Genomic DNA, 25,885 nt, shown 5'->3' on the forward strand with positions numbered 1-25,885 from the left:
AATGATATGTAAGAGAGATAGAATAAGTGGAGAAATGAGAGAGATAGAAAAAAGGAGAGAGAGAGAGAAAGAAGGAGAAAACTCTTTAATTTTAGAGAAAGATCTAATTTCAATTATAATAAAAAAGTGACATGTGATACATTTTAGTTGTAAAATTAGTAATATAATATATCGCTTCAATTTTTAACCATTTCAATAAATTAGCGAATAAACACTCAACCCGATCCTTGTCCATTTTCACGAAGGACAAGGCGATCTCTAAAAAAAAGACATTTCACCTCTCAACTAACCTTTTTATTTTGGGGCAAACGATTCCTTCTTTTAGAAAATTCGTTAAATAGTAATAAAAATTAGTTTTGTGTGGTTTTATTTGTAATTTTGGGGTTTTAAGCTCCCACAAACTATTAATAAGTTTATTTTTAAAAAATTCTTTCATCAGTAGTGGTTAATTAAGTGGAGAAAGACTGTTGTTGAAAATGATGTCGCAAAAAAAAATGCAGTATGAATACTTTTTAAAGGAAAAAAATATCATTAAATAAGAAACAAAATAAGATAATATTAATGTTGATGATATTAGTATTGATATTGGTATTGATGATGAAGACCGTAGATGAGATACTGATAATAATAAAATATAGTTATACAATAAAAATAACAGAGATAGAAATAATAAGAATGAGAATAAATTAAAAAAAGTGGTGGTAGTACTAATTATAATCGGTCATATTATTAAAAAAAACTTTGTGAAATTTAAAAATCCCATAAAATACAAATAAAATTTTACAAAAATAATTTCTGTTATTATTTAACGAATTTTTTAATAAAAAAATTATATTATTTTAAAATTAAAAAAAAAGTAGAAAATCAAAATATCCGTCTTTTAAGCAAAAATCATCTTATCTTTTGTAAAAATAGACAAAAATCGAAGTAGATCTTAACTCTAAATTAGCGCTCTTTGTATTCTAAGAGTAGTTATCAATTATGCTTCCGTAACTTTGTTTCATTAGGTGTGATTAACATTCGGTTTCTATGAAATAAAGTGGTATTTTTCAAGAAAACACTACAAGAAAAATACCCATTCAGGTACACTTGAAAAGTGTAGCCAAAAGTAAAAAAAAATGATGCCTTAGGCTACGGCTACGCTTTTTGGGCTACGGCTACGCTTTTTGGGGTGATTCCTATTCGGCCGTTGTCTATTCTCAAAGGCTACGCTTTTCTGTACCAAGGGCTACGCTTTTGGCATTTGGGAATAGGCTACGCTTTTCAAGTGATGCTGTGCAGGACCAAAGGCTACGCTTTTCAGCTTCCATTCTTACTAGAATAGGCTACGCTTTTCAACACTATTGCATCACCTGTCAAGCGTAGCCACATTATATTCCATGGCTACTTTTTATAAGTGTAGCCTTAGGTCCCTCGTTTTTTTTTTTTTTTTTCATACTATAGCTACTGTATATAAATGTAGCCTTAGGTCCGTTATTATTATTTTTTTATTTTATATATATATATATATATATATATATATATATATATAATAATTCTGCATTTTTAATTAAATGAGTTAAATATTATAAAATAAAAAAATACATAATTATACTAAATAATTTTTTTAAATAATAAAAATTATCTGTAACCAAAATATATTTATAATAATGATCCAAAAGTACTAGAATAATGTTAATTTTAAATATTCATACATCTCATTAAAATAAACATAGCCATATCAAAATAACTATGATATCACTTAGAATTTACTACTAATACTCTATAAAAAACTAAAATATTATATCCTACATAAGTATCTTTTAATAAAAGTCATTAGTCAACTATACATGTATCCATTCCCAACACTACTCTATCTTAGCCAATAAACCACAATAATAATCAACTTAATCTTCATTATCATCATCCTCAATATTATCCTGCATAATTATATAGAAAAGTAATTAGAAAAATATTTATAATGACATTCGCGATTATAAAAATTAAAAAACCAGACTGAAAACTATCAATGTATTATTTGCTAGTATTATTTGCTTTTTATCGGCAGATGAATAAAAAAATAGGAAAAAATTCATATATACCAAGTCATCCCATGTTTCTTCTAGTTCATGGTGAAAAGAAAAGAGCCAAAAATAGCAATATAACTTTCAGCCATAGCAAACAAAAGTGCACAAAATCAGAAATACAACAACCAGAATTGCACAAACAATTTTCAGCCACAAACAAACGGAAGTGACACACATATCATTGCAAGAAGTCAGAGGAGGAGATATGTGCTCAGTTTTACAGGGGAACAAAGTGAAACAGAACCAATAAACCAACCAAATTAGCAATTAGCAGTTGAATAATTTTCTTTTTCCAACCAAGCATAAATCATCACCTTAGTCGCAGCTTCCAGGCTTACAAGGTCTAAGTGGAAGTCAAGCAGTCCAGGCGACCTATCAGCTAGAACCTAGAGCCAAAATAGCAAAATGGAAAGAAGGTAAGTGATCAAATGATATATTCCTTTAGTGCAATTGTTATTATACCTTGCAAAGATAGTGCATCAGTGTCATCTTATTGTTAGAAGCACGAGTGTCAGTAAGCTTTAAAAGACTATCCTACTTGAATCCAATTGCGGATCTTGCGGATCTGGCAAGCAACTAATGAAGTAAACATCTATATATGTCAGAACACAAGTTGGATATATCAGCTCACAAAGAAGGAATGTATAATTTGTACTCATTTTTATTTTATATATCGAAACAAAACACATCTTTTCACCATTGGATAGAATGTGTGATCTGCATATGATAAGTCTACACCCTCAACCAATGGTAGAAAGGTATGTGCGAGTTTGTAAAATGAGCACACAATATATTTTTTTGTAATAATGACACTTGAAAGCTAAAATGAGATAGTCCACAATAACATGCTGCACATCCTTCAACTATGAAATTTAATATTTGGTACCTATAATAATCTGGATTTGGCACAAAAGTAGAAGTGTTTAGTAATCCATAGTTTCCTCCAACCAAACTCTGTCTGCAGTATGTTCTGGTGTCATAAACAGTTGACATTCCAAGCTGATCCAAATACCTGTGTTAAAAAATTAAAAAATTAAATGCTTGTAGAGTAAATGCTTGTAGAATCTCCAATGACAAAAAAAATTAAAAAATAATAAAAAGAAATTCAAGGTGAGTTAGTTAAACTAACCAGAAGCTGTAGACAAATGCATCAGACACAAGATGGTGGCCATTGTTGTAAGCCCCTCCTGCCTCACCAACCCATGCTTTTGCTTTGGTTGCTGATTTTTGAAGTATGTTTTTGAGGCCACTGAATGTGCTAGCCACTCCATCAAGATATGATGGATCAAGAATTCTTTCAATTAGGTGCTCATCAACTCCTGTATGTAAGATAAAGTAGTAGCTTTTGTTATAACCAAAATTCATAAACATTTGTCAAATATTATAACAGTAGTATTCCTTTTTGGTGGATGATACCTGCTCCAAGGTTATATATGTGGTGAGATACCACATCAACAGATTTACCAGATTTGTTTACAAATTCCTGGAACCAGTTAGCATCATAGAAGCCACCGGGAGCAATGATCAGTGGCTTATGCCTGATCCCTCTATATACATCATGAAATATGTTTCTTAATGCAGCAATATCAGAAGCATATTGATCTGCAGAAACATTTCTTAATTCGTATTTTCCCAAATTCTCTGTCACCAGTGTATCCCTTCATAAACAAGGGGAATCAAAATTAGAAAAGCAAACAAACCAGAGTAAAAGATATGTTTTCGTAACAGCAGACGCCAAATGAGAAACCTTAGCTGACAAAACAAGAAGGGGAAAGGCTGACAAAACCTTCATCTATTGTAAACATAAAACCATTAGAAAAATTGAACGATCCATCATTGAAACTCTAATGTAATTTAAAAAGGGGAGAGGCTGCATAGCACCAACATAATAATTACAGCAAATAAGGTAAGAATGTAAGCTCCGGCAGCTACTCCCATGCACATTACTGCACTAAGACTGCAGACAAAAAGAATGTTGGGGTGAGATTGCCTTCTCAAAACGAACAACTGCCAATATTCAAAGCCTAATGGAAATTGGTGTAAACTAATTTTCTTTATGTCATTAAATGGAAATCAATTACAGATTAAGCTTGAACTTACTCACCCAAAAAAGTTGAGAACCTCGGCTATTTGATCTGCTAGGTCGTCAACAGAAAGAATTGGATAATCTGGAACAATCTTAGGAGCTCCCAACTGCAACAACTCTTGAACAAAGTACAAGATGATAAGAAAGCAAGAACTTAAAATATTATCAATGAAGGAATTTATAACAGTGAGGAGATATATACATCAAGTAACACTGCAAAACAATCAAACACAGCTTAACATGATGAGCACAAAACAATCAAACACAGCTTAACATGATGGAAGCAGGAAATGAATGCTTAATTTACAAAAAGTTGAAGAAACTGGGATCAAAGAACTTCAAAATCAAGAGGAGTAACATATTAAACCTTTTTTCTCAACCTTCTGCCTGCCATTCATGGCACTTTCCTGAAACAAAGATCACGAAAATAATTGGGAAACATCAAAACCAAAAACAAATTAAAAATAGAACATGATGCTTCTTAATTAAAAAACAAATAATCGCAGAACCTCCCCTAATCAGAACAAATTCAACACAACAACAACAAGGATCAGTAACAAATTCAACTCAACTCAATTATCCAGCAACAAATTCTACTTCCAGCAACAACCACATTTATGATATGTTCAGCATCAAATTCAACTTACAGCTGACAACAAATTCTACTTCTAGAATTCTAGCAACAAATTCAGCTATGATAACTATGATAACTTTCAGGCAGCAACAAAAACTTAAACTATGATAACTTTCAGGAAGCAACAAAAAAACTTCAACTCTCCAAATATGATTTACAGCAGATTAACATTAGCTAAATCATAATTTCAGCAACAAACTCAACTTTGAGCAATAAATTCAAGATATACTAATAATTTACAACAATAAAATTGAAAGAGGAATAACAGGGCTGAAGATGAAACTCACATAGGCAGAGAGACGAAGCAAGCGTTGATGGAAGACCCGAGCCGAAGCTGAAACCCTAAACCCAGACTCAGGGCCGAGGAAGCGTTGATGGCCGAAGCAGGAAGGCGAGCTTACGAACTATGATAGAGCGCGACAGAGCTTGAGCGGCGATGAGCTTGAAGCGGCGACGCGAGCTTGAGGCGGCGACGTGAGCTTGAGGCGGCGACGAGCTTGAGGCGGCGACAGAGCTTGAGGCCGTGACGAGTTTGAGGGGGCGACAGAGCTTGAGGCAGCGACGAGCTTGAGGGGGCGACCAAAGCTTGAGGAGCCGGCGACGGGCTTGAGGGACAGAGTGGCGAGAGAAGAGAGAGTTGAGATGGGTTCTGATTCTAGGTTAGGGCACCACGCAAAGAGGGTAAGTGAGGGAGAAAAGGAAACAAAAAATTACCAAGTGTTTGTGAGTTGTGTTAAATTTTTTTTGCACTAGATACATTAGGCATCACTTTTAAAATGCACCTAAAACTTAACAAATAGGCTACCCTTTAAAAGCGTCTCCTTTGATACGAAAAGTGAACCTATAGATATCAACCTACGGCTACGCTTTATAAGTGATTTCTATAATACCTAAGGCTACACTTTTTAAGTGATGCCACAATTGTGTATCCTTTTCTCTTATAAAAAGGCAACACGGAGAAAAGCGTAGCCTATTCATAGAATAGGCTACGCTTTTCAAATGTAGCTTAAAAAAAGTGTGGCTGAATGGGTATTTTTCTTGTAGTGAAAATTTGTCCTTATTATATAAGCTACATTGATTACCCGTGTAAGCTTGTGGGGCTTCAATTGAATGTCTAAAATTAAAGAAATTCCACATTCAATTCTTCTTAATAATCATATCTGATCCCACTCATAATAGAAAATTCCTTAACATAGACAACAATAATGCAGGTTACAAGAGTTGTGTTGGTTTATAGTAAGATACATAGATTTCAATGAAGGATAATTACTTGGCCGTCAAGATCATTAAATAAATTAAACTCCAAAGCTTTTTTTTTTTTTTTTTTTTATAAATTAAAAGTGGTAGTGTAATAATAGGCAAGAAACTTCAAAATATTCCTCCAATATTATTCTATGCCAATATATAGAGGCAATTTGAATCTTGTGCTATCACAAAGCATTAAACCTAAAATGCCGGATAGTATATCTTATAGATAGATGTAAAGATAGATTTTGTTCTCTGCCGAATTTTTGTGTTTTAAAATTGGCCACACTAATTAGTAAAAGTAGTTCTATAAAAAGAAGAGAATAGAGGAATCATGAGGAACACTGCTGGTAGGTACTTAGAATTAAATGATGATGAATATCCCTCTAAAATAAGATTAATTCCATAACTCTCTTCTCTCTCTGTGTGTGTGTGCATTATTTAAAACTCAAAAGGCAAAAAGTTCTTGAGAGAGGGACCAAATTGAAATATATTAAGGTCGCCAAGCGTGGAACAGTGTTGTTAAGTAATGATTTTGTCTAAGGAGCTTAAGGGGGCCTCTCAAGTCTCAAGCTTTCCAGGTTTAAAATATGAAATATGGAAACATAAGTAATTAAATCATAAAATTGTAAATTACAACAATCACCTGCTGCACAATTAGATAATATTGTACATAATATTCCTTAATTCGCCAGATCATATTAAGACAATATATTCAAAATGCAATAATGCATCTCAATTACGGGAATATTAGAAAAAAAAAGTCAAAATTTATTTTATTTAATATTTATTAATTATTATAACATTTAATGAATAATAAATAAGACAAATTCTAACTATTTTTTACTAATACTTTTTTGTTACCAAACATTTTCATTTCGATTAATACTTATAAATCAAGCGTATTTGCAAACCAACAAGCAAGTATCTAAAATTAGATAATTTTAAACTCTAAATCCTATGAATTGGTATAATTTATAGAAACAAAGATGTTGACAATAACAATATGATATTCTCATAGGTCCAGAAAAGTGTTTGCATAAACCATGATTTGGGAGTGTAGGATATAGTTTGGAAAGAAATGCATCTTTGCCGATTGAATGTTTGCACTTTTTTTTTTCTTTTTTTATTTTTAATACCAAAAGGAAAAAAAAAGTTTTGGACTTATGGTGTATTGCATGGGAGCATCATATGTTGGGCCATAATAACGTAATACTCTTTATAATAATTAACTAACACTGTAATACATCATCATCTACATCATGATGATGCTGCTCCAACCATATACATGAGTTTTTAAATTAAATTGTGAGTTACGGGGACAAATAATTATGATTAATCGTATGATTCACTGGCCCCTATGCACATGCAAACATATATTGATGCCAAATTGATCCTTGCAGCAGAAAGGTGTTCATAGATCTTGGAAATCAAAATGACCTAGATTGGGATATGTTAACTTTAAATCTAAAATTTAGAAACCTAATTTTGGAGGTTGAGTTCATGTCTTATATATGATTCCGAACATCTTTGTATCCAAAAAATAAATAAATAAAATAAGCAAAGACACACACCAAAACCTCTTACCACTTTGATAAATTCATTTGTTTAACATATAAAACAAGGCTGATTAATTTTTTTTTGAAAAAATAGAGTTGATTATACACTCACCTATATTATACACTCACGTTCTCAATTTGATTATACTAGAGTTGATTTTGATAAAGTGGAGTTGAGTTGAATTTAATTATACTAAAGTTAATTTTGATTAAAATTGAGTTTGTTTTAACATGATTTATGTTTGGATACTTTGATTTAAAAGTAATTATAATTGATAAAATATTATTTAATAATGACCAAAATCACTTTTAGATATGAAATTACTAAAACAATAAAAATTTGATTAAATTTTTAATATTATTATTTTAACAATTTTTATATTATAAAATTTTAAATTATAATATATCATTATATAAAATATTATCTTAAATATTATATGCATATTATAATAAATTACACATAATATTAGATATATATACACATAACTAATACTGTCTAATAATTATAAATTATAATAATAAAAGGCAAACAAATTTATAAAATTAAACAAAAATAACAATAAGGTACATAAAAAGCAGGTGAAATAAAATGAAGATGGAAATAAAAAAAAAGTGAAGATGGATAGTTAAGAAATAAAATAAAGATAATCTTGCATGTAGGAAAAATGAGAAAAGTGAAAAAAGATAGTTAAAAAATACAAAAGAATGTGAATATAAAAAAAAATTTAAAAAGAATAGTTGAAAAAATAAATTTTATAATTAATTTTTAAAGATAAAAATTGAAAACAAAAATTACAAAATATTAATTCAAGTAAACATAATTAAAAAAAAAAAAACATTCAAACAAATTTGATCCAATATTCAAAGTTTTTGAATGTACTCATGCTTTTGAAAGCTAAACCAAGCTTAAGCTAAGGATTTTCATTCACTACCGGCCTATAGTCTCAAACTCGAATACATCTATTTACAAAACAAAAATCATTATCACTATACTAAGGCCTTGTGTGTGTTTGGATTGGTTTAGAACCGAAGTGGTTATTGAAAAATAAACAATTTGTCTAAATGATGATGCATATTTTACCAATGTTTTTATAAGGTGTAAGGCATATTTTTTATATAGACAATCTAAGTTAGGTCCATTAGAAGGCTCAATTTTATGGAAATGGATACTATATGTGAGCTTTTCTTCGATATGGAATTAAGGGGGATTAGACATGTATGTGGGGTGTAACACCCTACCACACTAAATTTTACGCTTAAGTCGTAAAACAGAGGTGGTGTGGTATTACGACCTCTAAAATAAAATGAGTACATATAATAGTAGAAGAATTGTAATATGCTAGGAGCCTTGAAGAATAGAGGAAGCAAAAATCGCGAAATAAAAGCGCAACGCTCAAGGAACAAGTTAACCTGCGCGCTAAGAAAACCATAACTGTTAAACATATGATAACAGAAGTAGGAATAAAGTGCCAAAGATACAAAATAACAAGCTCCTAACTCAGTCTGCGAAGTCAAGATTGGCCGGAGAATATTTACATATATATACATACATATCCAAAACCCAAAAGTACATATACACAATCCTGCCTCTCCATAGACCTCTAGGAGGATCAAAAGAACAAGATATGCGGAGAGAAAACTGAGTACATATATATATATATATATATACATCATAGCATAACAAAATAGCCCTGTAACCACTCCGCTTCAAGAGTCCAGACGCCTAACGAGATGTCTCTCGACCTGCATCTGAAAAATAACAACATAGTATGGAATGAGAACCGGAGGTTCTCAGTATGGTAAAGGTGCCACACACATAATATATAAGGTCCTGGAAATGCCAAAGGCAATCGTAGAACGCCGACACTCAGATTATAGAGCTTAAAGTATTAAACAGAAGCCATAAAAGGTGGTTTTCTAAGATTACCTAAACTTGACTTAACTTAACCTTAAATCTAAACCCCATATTGCCGTTCCTCCATACCTCCACTTCCTTCAGTATTTCACAGACAGTTAAGCAGATATAAGCAAGCACAAGAAGGTTACAAATACAGCAAGTAACAATTACACATTTAACATGGCAAATACAGTTAGGCACACCCAACTAATGCACAAGCAAGTAATTCAAGTAATATGCAGATGATGCATGCCTGCCCTATGGCTAATGAGGCTCATCTGTCGGTTATCCAGCCAACCCGACAAGTCTGAATTGTCCTTAGACTGTCCCCCGACGTGCATCCCCAAGAGTCTATGCATAGCTTTATCTCAAATAATCAATATTACTCAATGGGGGGTAACATTCCCGGGAATTTATATAGTGCCCGGTCACACTTACGTCGTAGGGTCAACAGAGTATCGAGTTTTCAACCTGGTACACGTGGTGGCAAGTCACGGCAATTAATCCAGGAAACCTCGTATCTTAGATCATTAAATTATTCAAGCCATATAAATAATTCAATTATAATTCATCAACATCCACATCATTCTCAATTGTATCTCATTCATCATCATACATCAATCATATTCAATCCTTATCTTTCATTATCACACCTCCCATTCCGTCCATCAATAGTTCCAATTCAAAAGATAATTCATTCTTTTCTAAATGAATCAAATTTAAAACATGCTCATTTTCTTAATAACTCAAAATCAAACCATATAACATTTGAATCTAAATCTTTTTAAATAATCATATAAACAAAATCTCTAATTTTTATAAAATTTCGGCAGCATCTCCTCTAAAACTCGAATTTTGCCACCCTTTTCGGGTCCAAACCTGCTTTCTTTTCAATTCAACATACCATTCCTCATCATCATAACAATCACCACAATAAATCTACCTCAGATAAACAATTATACTCATACAATATTCAAATCCAACAACCCAAAATTCAACTAAGAATCATAGTTCACAAATCCTAGGCTTTTAACACAAAATACCTCATTATCACAACAACCTCCACAATAGTTATACCTCAAATCAATAATTCACCAAATCATTAGTTAATCAACAAGCACCAAACCAACCATGTTCATCAACAATAACATTCAACCATAATTCTCTCCAAATTAACATAACAACATCCACCATCCAAAATTAATAACTAATTATTCAATAAACTTCAACCAAATATATTCATCAACAAATTACTAAACATTAAACATACACCTGCATTCCAACTTATCCTATGGTCCTCTAGCCTAAGTTTTCACAGAACATTATATATTAAATGCAAGAAACCTAAACCATACCTTGGCCGATTTCCACGTAACGACCAAAGCTATTTATTCAAAACCAAGATAGCCCCTCAAAACTCAACTAATCCGCTTCCTCCAAGTTCCAGTATTCACAATTTCAAGCTCCAATTATTTATTCACAACCTAATACACATTCATAACACATATATATCCAATTTAATACTCAAAGCTCAAATTCAATGAAAATAAAATAGAATTATCGTATCCTCACCTTACCCAAGCTTCACATAAGCAAGAATGAACGTTTTTCTCAAGCTAATTGGATCCTAAAACATCAAAAATCAAAGAAATTCAACACCCCTTCTCAAAACTCGAAAATTGGGGGAAATGAGAGGCTGAAGTGGAATAGAAAGTTACCTATGAAATTGTTCCGGTAGAAATGTAGAGCTCAACGCGGTGAACGCGTGGCCGCAAACGGTGCGGCGATTGGAGCTCGAACGGATGAGTTACGGGATTTGGAACTTTGCCGTAAGGGTTCGGCGTTCCTTTCCTCTCCCTGGAGCTCAGCTGCGTCGTTGAGAAAATGAGGGAAAGAAGAGCCCGTGGCTCTTTTTAATGGGCTGATCCGGTTGGACTGATAACCCGGTTTGGGTCCGGTTCAACTGGTTCGGTCCTTTTGGTCCAATTTTGGACAGTTTTCTTCGAAATTAGTGTCAAAATTCTCGTTTCGATGAGCTCTACCCTAATTTAATATAATATTCACATTTCTAATCCTCCTTATTAAAAACTAATTTATTGACTAATTATCTACTAATTTAACCGGGGTTTACATCCTACCCACCTAATAAAGAATTTTGCCCTCAAAATTCAAATCTAGTTACCTGAAAAGAGATGTTGATAGTCCTTTCATATATCTGATTCGAGCTCCCAGGTATGTTCCTCGATACCAGCTCGACTCCAAGCTACTTTTACCAACGATACTTCCCTTCCGCATAATCGTTTAATACTGAAGTCATCAATTCTCACCGGAATTACTGGGAGTGTTAGATCTTCTCTTACTTGGATTGGTTCTGGTTCCAAAACATGACTTACGTCAGGAGTATATTTCCGAAGCTGTGATACATGAAACACATCGTGTAAATTCGAAAGATACGGCGGTAAGGCAATTCTATAAACCACTGGTCCAATTCTCTTTAGGATCTTAAACGGTCCAATATAACGGAGATTTAGTTTCTTAGTCTTAATAGCTCTTCCCACTCCAGTGGTTGGTGTAACTTTCAGAAAAACATGCTCCCCTTCCTCAAATTCCAAAGGCTTTTGCCTCCGATCAGCATAACTTTTCTGGCGGCTCTGGGCTATAAGCATTCGACTACGAATCTTCTTTATCTGTTCAGTAGTTTCAGCTATCATTTCAGGCCCTAACAAACTCCTTTCTCCAGTTTCATGCCAACATAGTGGAGACTGACATTTTCTGCCATACAGAGCCTCATATGGAGCCATTTCGATACTTGCATGGTAGCTATTATTATAAGCAAACTCTACTAATGGCATATATCGGTCCCAGCTCGCCGGCTGGTCCAAAACACAAGCTCTTAGCATATCTTCCAAGGTCTGAATAGTTCTCTCTGATTGACCATCTGTCTGAGGGTGATACGTAGTACTCAAGCTTAACTGAGTCCCAAATGCACGTTAAAAAGCTCCCCAGAATCTTGATGTAAAGTGAGGATCTCTGTCAGATACGATAATAGAAGGCACACCATGCAACCTGACAATCTCTTTGATATACATTCGAGCCAATTCCTCCATTGTGCAACTTATTCGGATAGGAAGAAAGTGAGCTGATTTTGTCAGTCGGTCCACAACCACCCAAATAGCGTCACAACCAGACCGGGTTCTAGGCAAACCTATCACAAAATCCATTGCAATACTCTCCCATTTCCATTGTGGAATCTCCAAAGGCTGAAGGGTCCCTGATGGTCTCTGATACTCAATCTTAACCTTCTGACACGTTAGACATTTAGATACATGCAATGCCACATCATTCTTCATACCTGGCCACCAGAACATCGCTTTCAGATCCTGATACATTTTAGTGCTCCCTGGGTGAATTGAAAACCCGTTCTTATGAGCTTCCTTCAAGATTCTCTGTCGCAGGTCTCCAATATCTGGCACAACAATCCAGTTCTTGAACTTCCACAAACCATCCTGTCCTTCTGACACTCTCCACTGTTTCCCCTGTTCGACTGCTGGTAATACCTTACGTAACGCTTCACTATCTCAATGAGCCTTCAGAAGTTCTGATTTAAAATCACTAGAAATTTGCAACTGACTCAAACACAGGATTCCAGATTCTTCTCTAACTCCCAATTTCACACCTTGGAATGCCTTCAGTAACTCTTCCTCCCGTAGCATCATCCAAGCTGCATATAAAGACTTCCGACTCAAAGCGTCCGCCACAACGTTCGCTTTTCCTGGATGATAATTCAATTCAAAATCATAATCTTTCAGAAGCTCCATCCACCTCCTCTGACGCATATTCAACTCTTTCTGCTCAAAAAGATACTTCAAACTCTTATGGTCTGAGAAAACATGAAACTTAACGCAATAGAGGTAGTGCCTCCAAATCTTTAAAGCAAACACAACAGCAGCAAGTTCTAAATCATGTGTCGGGTAGTTCATCTCATGCGGCCTTAACTGCCGTGAGGCGTATGCTACAACATTCTGGTGCTGCATCAGAACACACCCCAACCCTTTTAGAGATGCATCACAATACACTTCAAACGGTTCACTTGGTTCAGGTAATACCAATACAGGTGCAGTAGTCAACCTGTGCTTCAATGCTTGAAAACTCTCTTCACATTCTGGAGTCTAGATAAAAGGCGTATCCTTCCTAGTCAATTTAGTTAAAGGTAAGGCGAGCTGTGAAAATCCCTTAATAAATCTGCGATAATACCCCGCCAAACCTAAGAAACTCCTGATCTCTGTCACTGAAGTTGGTCGCTCCCAATTCACCACTGCTTCCACCTTAGCAGGATCGACAGTTATCCCCTGCTTACTCACCACGTGGCCGAGAAACTTCACTTCACTCTTCCAGAACTAACATTTAGATAACTTAGCATATAACTTCCTATCTCTCAGAATTTGCAGCACAGTTCGCAAGTGATCAGCATGTTCCTCCTCAGACTTAGAATAAACAAGAATATCATCAATGAAGACAATAACAAACTTGTCCAAATACGGTCGGAAAATCCTGTTCATATAATCCATAAATACTGCCGGGGTATTAGTTAACCCAAAAGACATCACTGTATACTCATAATGACCATAACGCGTCCTGAAAGCAGTTTTCGGAATATCCTCATCTCTAACCCTTATCTGATGATACCCGGATCGCAGGTCAATCTTAGAAAACACACCGGCACCCTGTAACTGATCCATTAGATCATCGATTCTAGGCAATGGATATTTATTCTTCACAGTAATCTTATTCAATTGCCGATAATCGACACACAACCGCATACTCCCATCCTTCTTCTTTACCAGTAACACTGGCGCTCCCCACGGAGAAACACTTGGTCAGATAAAATGCTTACTCAACAGATCTTCCAGCTGAGCTTTCAATTCAGCCATTTCTAAAGGTGACATCCTGTAAGGAGTAATTGAAATTGGACTGGCTCCAGGCACCAACTCAATTGCGAATTCCACTTCCCGGTTAGGTGGAAATTCATTAATATCATCCGAAAATACATCTGGAAATTCAGATACAACGGGAATCTGCTCTAAACTCTGATCATCACCTGATACTCCTGTAGTTAATAACATAATACCCTGACATTCGGTTCCAGAACAGTTTACTATCATAGAATTCAAATAGTAACTATTCACCACAACCGGTGCTTCTGACCCTTCTGGCATAAACTGTACTGACTTCTCAAAACAATCAAGCAAAACATGATTCTTGGATAACCAATCCAATCCCAAAATGAGATCAAGACCAGTCACAGGCAAACAAATCAAATCATGCACAAATTCACGTTGTTGTACTCGAAAGGGAACTTGTGGACATCCTATCCTAGTCACCATAGCTTCATGAGTAGCATTATATACTTTCAAATCATAACCTAAAACCACCATTCTCAATCCTAATTCATGGGCCTTTTCAAATGCAATAAATGAATGACTTGCTCCTGAATCAAATAAAGCATTTAAGATTTTATCAGCCATTTCACAATTACCTCTAATCAGTGTCTCAGATCCCTCAGCACCAATGGTAGAAGTGGTGTATACTCTCCTCGGCTGGTGCACCCTACCAGTCTCATACTTCTTCTTCTTAGGGCAATTACTGGCTATATGCACAGGCTGTCCACAGGAATAGCACACTCCAAGTCCTAGTCTGCACGGAACTCCAGGATGATACTTTTCGCACTTCTGACAATTCAGATCCTGCTGTGGCTGCTTCCCAAATCTTTTTCCTTGACTAGCATTAGTATTCGGCCTTCTGTAATTACCTTAACCCTGAGTCTGCTGCAGAACAAAGCCTCCACGCTTGAAATTCCTACCTCTCGGAGCAAAGTTCCTCCCTGAAGGCCTCTGAAAAGGCATCCTCAAACTCCCTTTCTCTAATGCCGCCTTCCTCACACAATCCTCAGCCACCCTACTCTTATTCACCAATTCAGAAAACACCCTGATCTCCATTGGGGCAACAAAGCTCAGAATATCACTCCGAAGACCTCCCTCATATTTAATACACTTCCATTCAGCAAAATCTTCAGGCGCACCTTGACAGATACGAGAAAAGCGACATAAATCCTTAAATTTGCTAGTATACTCAGCAATAGTCATTTGTCCCTGCTTTAACTGCATTAATTCAAGTTCCTTGGCATTTCTGGATGAATTAGGAAAGTATTTCTTATAGAACTCTGTCCGAAAAATCTCCCAAGGAATTGCAGCACCATCAGACTGCATGATACGTCGTGTTCCCTGCCACCAATACTGAGCTTCACCTTGCAACTGATAAGTTCCAAATTCAACCCATTGCTCTTCAGGAACCTGTTGTGCCTATAACGCCCTTTCCATAGCTTGAATCCAATTATCTGCATCAGTGGGATTTGAAGTTCCCCTGAAGGTCGGAGGATGAACTTTCAGAAAGGTAGCAAGTGTCATAGGACCGTCCTCATTATTAGTGTTCCCATGATTACCCTGATTTATTTGATCACCCAATGCCTCGGCTGTTGCTTGCATAGCTGCAGCCATATTTCCCAGGGCAGCCATAAAGTCTACTGGATCAGTCCCTGTGGGGGCAGGAGTAATGGTGCCTGTCCTACCTCTACCTCGCCTGCGACCGCGTCCGCAAGTCGACATCTGGTCCCTATACACACCAAACAAGTGATATTAAGTTGATCAGTCTCAATATCGCAGGTCTAATGCTTTAAGTTCCAAATGCATGCTCACAAACGTTTATGCCATATATATCAATCAGATATCCTAATAGCACATACACACATATACAGAGAATGCACAGAAGTACAATCAGTCCGTCTTTCAGGCTCTATAGGAACGAACTACTCTGATACCATAATTGTAACACCCTACCACACTATGCTTTACGCTTAAGTCGTAAAACAGAGGTGGTGTGGTATTATGACCTCTAAAATAAAATGAGTACATATAATAGCAGAAGAATTGTAATATGCTAGGAGCCTTGAAGAATAGAGGAAGCAAAAATCACGAAATAAAAGCGCAACGCTCAAGGAACAAGTTAACCTGCGCGCTAATAAAACCATAACTGTTAAACATATGATAACAGAAGTAGGAATAGAGTGCCAAAGATACAAAATAACAAGCTCCTAACTCAGTCTGCGAAGTCAAGACTGGCCGGAGAATATTGACATATATATACATACATATCCAAAATCCAAAAGTACATATACACAATCCTGCCTCTCCAAAGACCTCTAGGAGGATCAAAAGAACAAGATATGCGGAGAGAAAACCGAGTACATATATATATACATCATAGCATAACAAAATAGCCCTATAACCACTCCGCTTCAAGAGTCCAGACGCCTAACGAGATGTTTCTCGACCTGCATCTGAAAAATAACAACATAGTATGGAATGAGAACCGGAGGTTCTCAGTATGGTAAAGGTGCCACACACATAATATATAAGGTCCTGGGAATGCCAGAGGCAATCCTAGAACGCCGACACTCAGATTATAGAGCTTAAAGTATTAAACAGAAGCCATAAAAGGTGGTTTTCTAAGAATACCTAAACTTGACTTAACTTAACCTTAAATCTAAACCCCATATTACCGTTCCTCCATACCTCCACTTCCTTTAGTATTTCATAGACAGTTAAGCAGATATAAGCAAGCACAAGAAGGTTACAAATACAGCAAGTAACAATTACACATTTAACATGGCAAATACAGTTAGGCACACCCAACTAATGCACAAGCAAGTAATTCAAGTAATATGCAGATGATGCATGCCTGTCCTATGGCTGATGAGGCTCATCTGTCGGTTATCCAGCCAACCCGACAAGTCTGAATTGTCCTTAGACTGTCCCCCGACGTGCATCCCCAAGAGTCTATGCATAGCTTTATCTCAAATAATCAATATTACTCAATGGGGGTAACAATCCCGGGAATTTATATAGTGCCTGGTCACAATTACGTCGTAGGGTCAACAGAGTATCGAGTTTTCAACCTGGTACACGTGGTGGCAAGCCACGGCACTTAATCCAGGGAACCTCGTATCTCAAATCATTAAATTATTCAAGCCATATAAATAATTCAATTATAATTCATCAATATCCACATCATTCTCAATCGTATCTCATTCATCATCATACATCAATCATATTCAATCCTTATCTTTCATTATCACACCTCCCATTCCGTCCACCAATAGTTCCAATTCAAAATATAATTCATTCTTTTCTAAATGAATCAAACTTAAAACATGATCATTTTCTTAATAACTCAAAATCAAACCATATAACCTTTGAATCTAAATCTTTTTAAATAATCATATAAACAAAATCTCTAATTTTTATAAAATTTTGGCAGCATCTCCTCTAAAGCTCGAATTTTGCCACCCTTTTCGGGTCCAAACCTGCTTTTTTTTCAATTCAACATACCCTTCCTCATCATCATAACAATCACCACAATAAATCTACCTCAGATAAACAATTATACTCATACAATATTCAAATTCAACAACCCAAAATTCAACTAAGAATCATAGTTCACAAATCCTAGGCTTTTAACACAAAATACCTCATTATCACAACAACCTCTACAATAGTTATACCTCAAATCAATAATTCACCAAATCATTAGTTAATCAACAAGCACCAAACCAACCATGTTCATCAACAATAACATTCAACCATAATTCTCTCCAAATTAACATAACAACATTCACCATCCAAAATTAATAACTAATTATTCAATAAACTTCAACCAAATATATTCATCAACAAATTACTAAACATTAAACATACACCTGCATTCCAACTTATCCTATGGTCGTCTAGCCTAAGTTTTCACAGAACATTATATATTAAATGCAAGAAACCTAAACCATACCTTGGCCGATTTCTACGTAACGACCAAAGCTATTTATTCAAAACCAAGACAGCCCCTCAAAACTCAACTAATCCGCTTCCTCCAAGTTCCAGTATTCACAATTTCAAGCTCCAATTATTTATTCACAACCTAATACACATTCATAACACATATATATCCAATTTAATACTCAAAGCTCAAATTCAATGAAAATAAAATAGAATTATCGTATCCTCACCTTACTCAAGCTTCACATAAGAAAGAGTGAACGTTTTTCTCAAGCTAATTGGATCCTAAAACATCAAAAATCAAAGAAATTCAACACCCCTTCTCAAAACTCAAAAATTGGGGGAAATGAGAGGCTGAAGTGGAATAGCAAGTTACCTATGAAATTGTTCCGGTAGAAATGTAAAGCTCAACGCGGTGAACGCGTGGCTCCAAATGGTGTGGCGATCGGAGCTTGAACGGAGGAGTTACGGGATTTGGAACTTTGCCGTAAGGGTTCGGCGTTCCTTTCCTCTCCCTGGAGCTCACCTGCGTCACTGAGGAAATGAGGGAAAGAAGAGCCCGTGGCTCTTTTTAATGGGCTGGTCCGGTTGGACCGATAGCCCGGTTCGGGTCCGGTTCAACTAGTTCGGTCCTTTCGGTCCAATTTTGGACCATTTTCTTCGAAATTAGTGTCAAAATTCTCGTTTTGATGAGCTCTACCCTAATTTAATATAATATTTATATTTCTAATCTTCCTTATTAAAAACTAATTTATTGACTAATTATTTACTAATTTAATCGGGGTTTACATGGGGCAGATTTTCTCCACCAAATCGCATGGTCCTATTTGGGAGGGTATAGGAAACAAATTTTGGTACGTATAAATCGAACCCTCCGTGTTGCTTGAGTTGGAACATCAAGTTGAATAGTCCGAGTTGCATGTTGAGAGTGTGAGTTAAAGAAGACTGAAGTCGTACCATCCGTTTTGGCTAGGGGTGACTATCTTTTTTATGAATCGGGAAAGGAAAACGCATGGTCCAATTTGGTTGTTTAATATTTTTTTGAATGAAGTTAACCTAGTCGAAGGATCCGAGTTGAGTATAGAGGGCTATATAAAAGTGTGTAGCGAGTTAGTGGCAGGTTACCCGTCTTTTTCCCCTCCTTCAGCGGCTGCTTCCTCTGTTTCATTTTTTTGGGTCTCTTTCATACTTGTTTTGAACTAGAGAAGTTAGTAGTTAAGGTTATGCTCTTTTTTTGGTTATTGAGAGAAATGAGTGACATGGTATTACTAAAAGTGTATTATTTTGGTCAGATTTTGTTACAAACGTCTGAAGGAGTAAAGTTTATTTGTGAAAATCCACTAGATGTTGTTATTCCTTTTATCATCACATTTGAAGAGCTCAAAGGTGTGATCTGTGAGAAGATTGATTCTGAGAGGGAAAAAAAAATATCGTGTATTCTATACAGATATCCCATACCGGTATTTGGTGGGTTCGTCCAATTTTAAACCAGATATGTGACGGACGAAGCGAGCATGCAGGAGATGTTTTCAATGTATATTGAAAACCGGGCTCAGATTTTGTTCATTGAGTTGTATGTTGAGTTTGAACAATCTGAGGCCGATCGGAATACTCTACGGAAAGATTATAATAGTGACAGTGAAGAAGAGTTCGAAAGCAACTACGAATGTGTTGGTCCAGATGGAGATGAAGATCAAGGTGATGGAACTGTGGATCTAGATGTGACAGAGGTGGCAAATGCACTCGCAAATGATATGCCATTTGGGGAGCCATCATTCATGCGAGTTCTGGACTTGGAAGCCATGCATGTTCCGGAGTTTCCGGAATATATGACTGCAGGTACGTAATTCATCGAATTAGTTTTTTTTTATTTAATTATTGAATTATTTATGAATGAATTAGTATTTATTAACCATTATTTAAGCATGCGTTGATGTCATGTATGTGTTAGAGGTTGAACCGGTTGACCCGATCCTATGTAAATAAAAAATAAAAAATACTAAGAAGTTAAAAAAATAAAAGTCAAAATATGTGTTTAATAACATTTGAAAAATATCATGTTATTTTAAACCAATATGGAACATAGAAGCAAATATTTTATTATTATTTATGTTATACACAAGTATTTGTTAGAAAATAATAATAAAATTCTCTACATTATGAATATGAAACATAACGTGTGTTTGTAAATATCATTTAGAGAACTGGACCGATTAGTATTTGGTTCATCGGGGGTGACGGTCGAACCAGCCGGTCTGGTCCGATTTTTTACATCAGACGTTCATGTCCATATTTTGTGAAAAAAGTGACACAGTAACATGATGTCTGGGTTGGATTTATATCATACTTGATGCAGTGAATATTGATTTATCTCGATTTTAAAATATCTATGTATTTATTTAATTTTTTCCCATGCTGGTTGTCCCGGCAGAAGTTCCTATTATCACAGATGGTGAATTTGCTGTTGGGATAGAGTTCAGTTCCCAGGAAGCTGTTATTAAGGCGATAAAAGAGTATACCATACGACGAAGCGTAGACTACCGGGTGTATGAGTCTGAGCCGTTGACATTTTATGCCAAGTGTACACAGTATGGGTCAGGGTGTGATTGGCTTATCAGGATTAGTTTGATCAGCAGGAAGTATTGTTGGGTTATAAGGAGGTATAATGGTAGTCACACCTGTACCAGAGCCACCATTTCACAGGATCATTCGAAGCTGGACTCCATCACAATTGCAGAAGCAATAAAGCCATTGGTTGAGGCTGACCCCTCCTTAAAGGTAAAATCGGTTATAGCAGAAGTGCAATCGAAGTTCAACTACACCGTTAGTTATCGGAAAGCATGGTTGGCTAAGCAAAGGGCAGTAGAAAAAATATTTGGAGGTTGGGAAGCATCGTACGAAGCGTTGCCTATATGGTTTGAGGCCATGTGTCATAAGGAGCCATCAGCTGTTGTCCATTTTGAGACTATGCCTGCATATCAAGACGATGACTTGGTCGGTGATATTCGGGTACTGCATAGAGTATTTTGGAGTTATTACCCCTGCATCAGGGCATTCAGACATTGTAAGCCAGTTGTCCAGGTGGATGGGACTCACTTGTACAGAAAGTATAAGGGTTGTCTACTAGTCGCAGTTTCACAAGATGGCAACAACAATATCGTCCTAATTGCGTTTGCTATTGTCGAGGGAGAGACTTCTGATGCATGGCACTTTTTCCTTAGTAACTTGCATCAACATGTTGTCACTCGGGATGGTGTGGGACTAATATCCGACCGACACGAATCCATCAATGCAGTTGTGGAACACAGTAACAGAGCTTGGTCACCTCCTAGAGCTTTTTATATGTTTTGCATCAGGTATATAGAGTCGAATTTTCTGAGAAAGTTCAAGGCACCGTACCCCCCAAAATTGGTCGTCAACATTGTTAACCTTTAATTTTTGTTTTATTAAGTTATTAACATAGTTACCTTCAAACTGTATATTTGACGTATGTTTTTGTCCCTTTTATATGTTGTTATCGTTCAGGATATTCGAGGACGGTGCGGGAGTACGAAGTGCGTTACCAGCGGTTACGGGAACGGGGCAAGGCATATACAAACTGGTTAAACAGAATTTCTCGCGAACAGTACGCGTTGGCATTTGACGGTGGCTATCGATGGGGTCACATGACGACGAATCTAGTAGAATGCATCAATTCAGTATTGAAGGGTGCACGCAATCTCCCCATTACTACTCTTGTGAAGGCAACATTCTACAGACTTAATGAGTTGTTCACCCGAAAAAGAGTGGAGGCGGAAGCCCGGATTAATGCTGGCCATATGTTTTCTGATGTGGTGACGTTGAAGTTGCATGCAAACCAACTTGCATCAGGAAACATTCAGGTTAGTTGCTTTGACCGGCAAAACGAGGTCTTCGAGGTGCGTGAGATGCCAAGTGGACTGGAATTTGCAGTCGACCTACGAGGCCTTCGATGTGACTGTGGTGAGTTCCAGGTGGACCGGATTCCCTGTAGACATGTGTTCGCATGTTGTGCCAACCAGCGACTAGATTGACAAGTGTATGTGCATGATGTTTACAAGATGGACCAAGTTCGGCGGGTGTACCGAGCAAGGTTTAGGCCACTAGGTAATCCTACTACATGGCCTGCTTAAAACGGACCTCGGTTCGTACCGAATCCGTACCTGAGACGCGTCACGAAAGGTCGCCCCAGGATGACGCGCTTCTTGAATGAGATGGACATGCGAATGTTACGTCGTCCTAGGCGATGCAGGCTATGTGGGGCTGAGGGACACAGCCGTAGCAGATGCCGTCAATCAGCGGGCGCAAATACCGACAGAGATGCTCAATAGATTCTTATTCTAATATGATATTATATATGTAGTATCATATACTATGAAAAGACTTGTTCCATATGACTTAAGAAAGTATGTTATATGTAACATTGTATAATATATCATGAATTCTCCTATTGAGTTAACATGACCTGAGATATGACATTATAATAAATTATGACGACCTAGCATTATAAGATATATGTAGCAGTATATAGTACGACATCAATTGTCCACCTGTGTTAATTTGATATGATAACAGTAGCAATATATTCACTTCATTAATACATAAATACTCTCAGCATACAAAGTAACCTGATCATAGTCCAACTAAATAATACATAAGGACCAACACATACAAAGATCTTTAAACATAGTCCAGTTCATTAATACGTAAATAAGTTCATTACACCACAACTATTTTCTCATTGACCACTTTACATCCTTCACAAAGTCCTTGCATTTCTTGGCGGCCTTTTTGAACACAGATGGAGTGTAGCGATTAGCGCTACGACGTGGAGGATCAATCCTCAGATTGTAACCTTTGGTTTTGTCATCCGGAGTGCGTGCCTGACCTGGATACAATTTTATAAACATAATTAAATATAGTCCATTATGTACTCAAGGCAACATAGATACCACATATCATTCAGGAAAAACCAAACATAGATATCATTTATGACCACAAAATAAATAACTAATCTATCAAGTAAAGCAAAATACTCAATATAAATACCATCATTACGGGACTCTTCGTCCTTATCGAACTCCTCTATTTCATCATCCTCATCATCCTCCTCATCGTCCGGGTTGTCCACTAGATACGCATCGGTCTCGTGCCCGAGTGTGTTAGCATTCTCTTTAATTCTCCCCATGGATACACGGTTCGGATTTTGACTATTAAGAACTCCGCGTCCCCCGTCACTCCTACTAGAGTCAACAGATACGAATCCTCCGGAAGCAACCGATGAGGTATGGCCCGGAAACCTCGCATCCAACGAATACCTCCCTGGCATGAACTCAGTTTGATGGCCATATCGTGACTGTCCTGCATCTCCAGCCATAAACCCAAGTAACTGGCTAAAAGAACCGCCTTCGCCTGGTTCAAACTGTGACATACCCCAATATTGTTGATGCTGTGGAAATGAAGGGTTGAAATATGTTTGAGGTACATATTGGCCTGAGAACTGAGGTTGTTCCTGTGGAAGCGGATTTGGAGGTGGTATCTGAGGCGAATGTGGCTCCTGTTCTTCATTGTCATCATCCATATCCTGATTACCCTCATCCATATCCTGATTACCCTCATCATTCTCTTCACCCACAAGATTCGACAAGTTCAATCGGTCCCCAAATTTTCCTCGGTACCAATGCATGTAAGTATCCAACGGATGCTGTGAAGGCATGGGAAGCTCAAAAAGAACGTGGTGATACCTGTTTGTCTAATGCATCACCCAACTGTAATGAGTCGGTGCCGTGGCCCAGTTAAGATTCTTAGGACCAATCAGGACTTCTCCATGCGCCTTGTCCAGATTCCACTCCTCATGAGGTACTCCCTGAACGAAACCGAATTGTCGCCTAATCCTATCGGTAGCATGCCACTCAACACATTCAAATGACACCAAAGGTACTGTAGCGCTCCAGACAACCGAGTGCATATAGATTTCAGCAGGAATTATGTTCGGATCCACGCGATCCACAGTATACGCAACCCACACAAACTAAAAAGAATAAAGGAAACTCATGATTACAACCCAGATAACAATCACATTAACAATGGTTCATTAGATTTACGCAGGCACTAAACAGGAAACTAATACTACTTTAATGAAAACTCACCTGACCTTCCTGAAGTTCATCAAAGGCCTTCCTAAAGTCAGCTAGCTTCATATATCTATATCGTCGGTCACCACGCTCCCAGTTTCGCCACCTAACACGATAAATTTAATGTTGTCAACTGAGTTATAAATATCAAGATAGGGTACATTTAATCATAATATTACCTGTTTGCTAGCGGAAAACTGCGGGGCTCCCTAGGAACCGGCGATAGATATGGCAGTCGGATCCAAGCCCAACCGAGCAGAAGTGTTAGTGGGCCATCTATTTCCTTACAGTCAACTCGAGATGCCCGGCATAACGCCCTGTAGAGGTGTGCTAGGCATGCAGATCCCCAACTGTATTGTATAATACTGCAAAATTCACGAAGCAAGGGTAGAAACTTCCAGTGCACACCTGCCCCTGATTTATCCCCAAACAAGATCGTCCCGATAAGCAACATAATGTGGCACTTGACATACCTCTGTATACCAATTTCATCAGTCAACTGTAAATTTTCTTTAAGATCCCGCAGCCATGTCAGTTTTATGCAGCTGCCTCTACAATCTCACTTACGCGGTGCAACTCCGAACTGATGCAAACACTCCGCCTCCAAGGCTTCGAAACTACTCATTGTCATCCCCGTAACTGGAAGTCCATCAGTCGGAAGACCAAGAATTAGAGCCACATCTTCGAGTCACGACACATTCACCAATGGGAAGATGAAACGTATGTGTGTCGGGGTGCCACCGTTCGATTAGAGCATTCACCAGTGCCTTTTGACATTGGACTACCCCAATCTGTGATGCATGATAAAAGCTGGTAACTCGTAAATGCTCCTCCACTCTATCGTTGTACCAATCCGGAGGAACTGGGTGGTCACATGTCAACATTCTCAACTTCTACAAAAAACATAACAAAGTATGCGTCAACTTCTTAACACTTACTAACTCACTACTAAAATAAAATAATTTTTTAACGACAACAACTAAAACAATAAACCCCTACCAAAATTAATAAAAATCATGGTTACAAAATTTGCACAAATAGCTCAACAAGAAACAAGTTACTACCATAAATTCATCTACTAAATCCTTATAAAATAGATAATTCTAACTTCTAAAATTAATTATTAACCCTAATTATTCATAACTTACTACTACTAATAATAATAACTAATACATAAATACCTAATCAAAACTCTCTGCAATAACACATTTATTCTGAATAATATCTAATATTAATTAGTCATATACTATTATTTAAACATATTTTCTCCAATTATAAAAAATAATAATAATCACTCTATGCCTAAATTCTTTTTCTAACAACATTCATAACAACTAACTAACTTGCTAACAATGAAAATTACA

General features: G+C 36.6%; 2 protein-coding genes, 1 long non-coding RNA gene and 1 pseudogene across 3 annotated transcripts; 1 reads left to right on the plus strand and 3 right to left on the minus strand.

Moving 5' to 3' along the window:
• Positions 1 to 1,765: 1,765 nt before the first annotated feature.
• Positions 1,766 to 2,642, minus strand: LOC148563601 (uncharacterized). Its single transcript, XR_015883194.1, has 3 exons — positions 2,529 to 2,642; positions 2,381 to 2,452; positions 1,766 to 1,919 (listed from the first exon to the last, which is right to left on the minus strand). It is a non-coding gene; the product is annotated as an uncharacterized LOC148563601 (long non-coding RNA).
• A 1,010-nt stretch (positions 2,643 to 3,652) lies between these two features.
• LOC148563602 (uncharacterized) lies at positions 3,653 to 16,149 on the minus strand (annotated as a pseudogene).
• Positions 16,150 to 19,883: 3,734 nt separating this feature from the next.
• On the plus strand, positions 19,884 to 22,421 carry LOC148563603 (uncharacterized). The gene is made up of 5 exons (XM_088486872.1): positions 19,884 to 20,208; positions 20,801 to 20,882; positions 20,988 to 21,192; positions 21,310 to 21,676; positions 21,895 to 22,421. The coding sequence occupies exons 1-5, from the start codon at positions 19,884 to 19,886 to the stop codon at positions 22,419 to 22,421; spliced, it is 1,506 nt and encodes a 501-aa protein (XP_088342998.1).
• Positions 22,422 to 23,117: 696 nt separating this feature from the next.
• Positions 23,118 to 23,818, minus strand: LOC148563604 (uncharacterized). The gene is made up of 2 exons (XM_088487682.1): positions 23,437 to 23,818; positions 23,118 to 23,275 (listed from the first exon to the last, which is right to left on the minus strand). The coding sequence occupies exons 1-2, from the start codon at positions 23,816 to 23,818 to the stop codon at positions 23,118 to 23,120; spliced, it is 540 nt and encodes a 179-aa protein (XP_088343808.1).
• Between the last annotated feature and the right edge of the window lie 2,067 nt (positions 23,819 to 25,885).

Source organism: Arachis ipaensis, chromosome B5, assembly GCF_059453495.1.
Source record: "Arachis ipaensis isolate K30076 ecotype BB chromosome B5, ASM5945349v1, whole genome shotgun sequence".
NCBI classification, from domain to species: domain Eukaryota; kingdom Viridiplantae; phylum Streptophyta; class Magnoliopsida; order Fabales; family Fabaceae; genus Arachis; species Arachis ipaensis.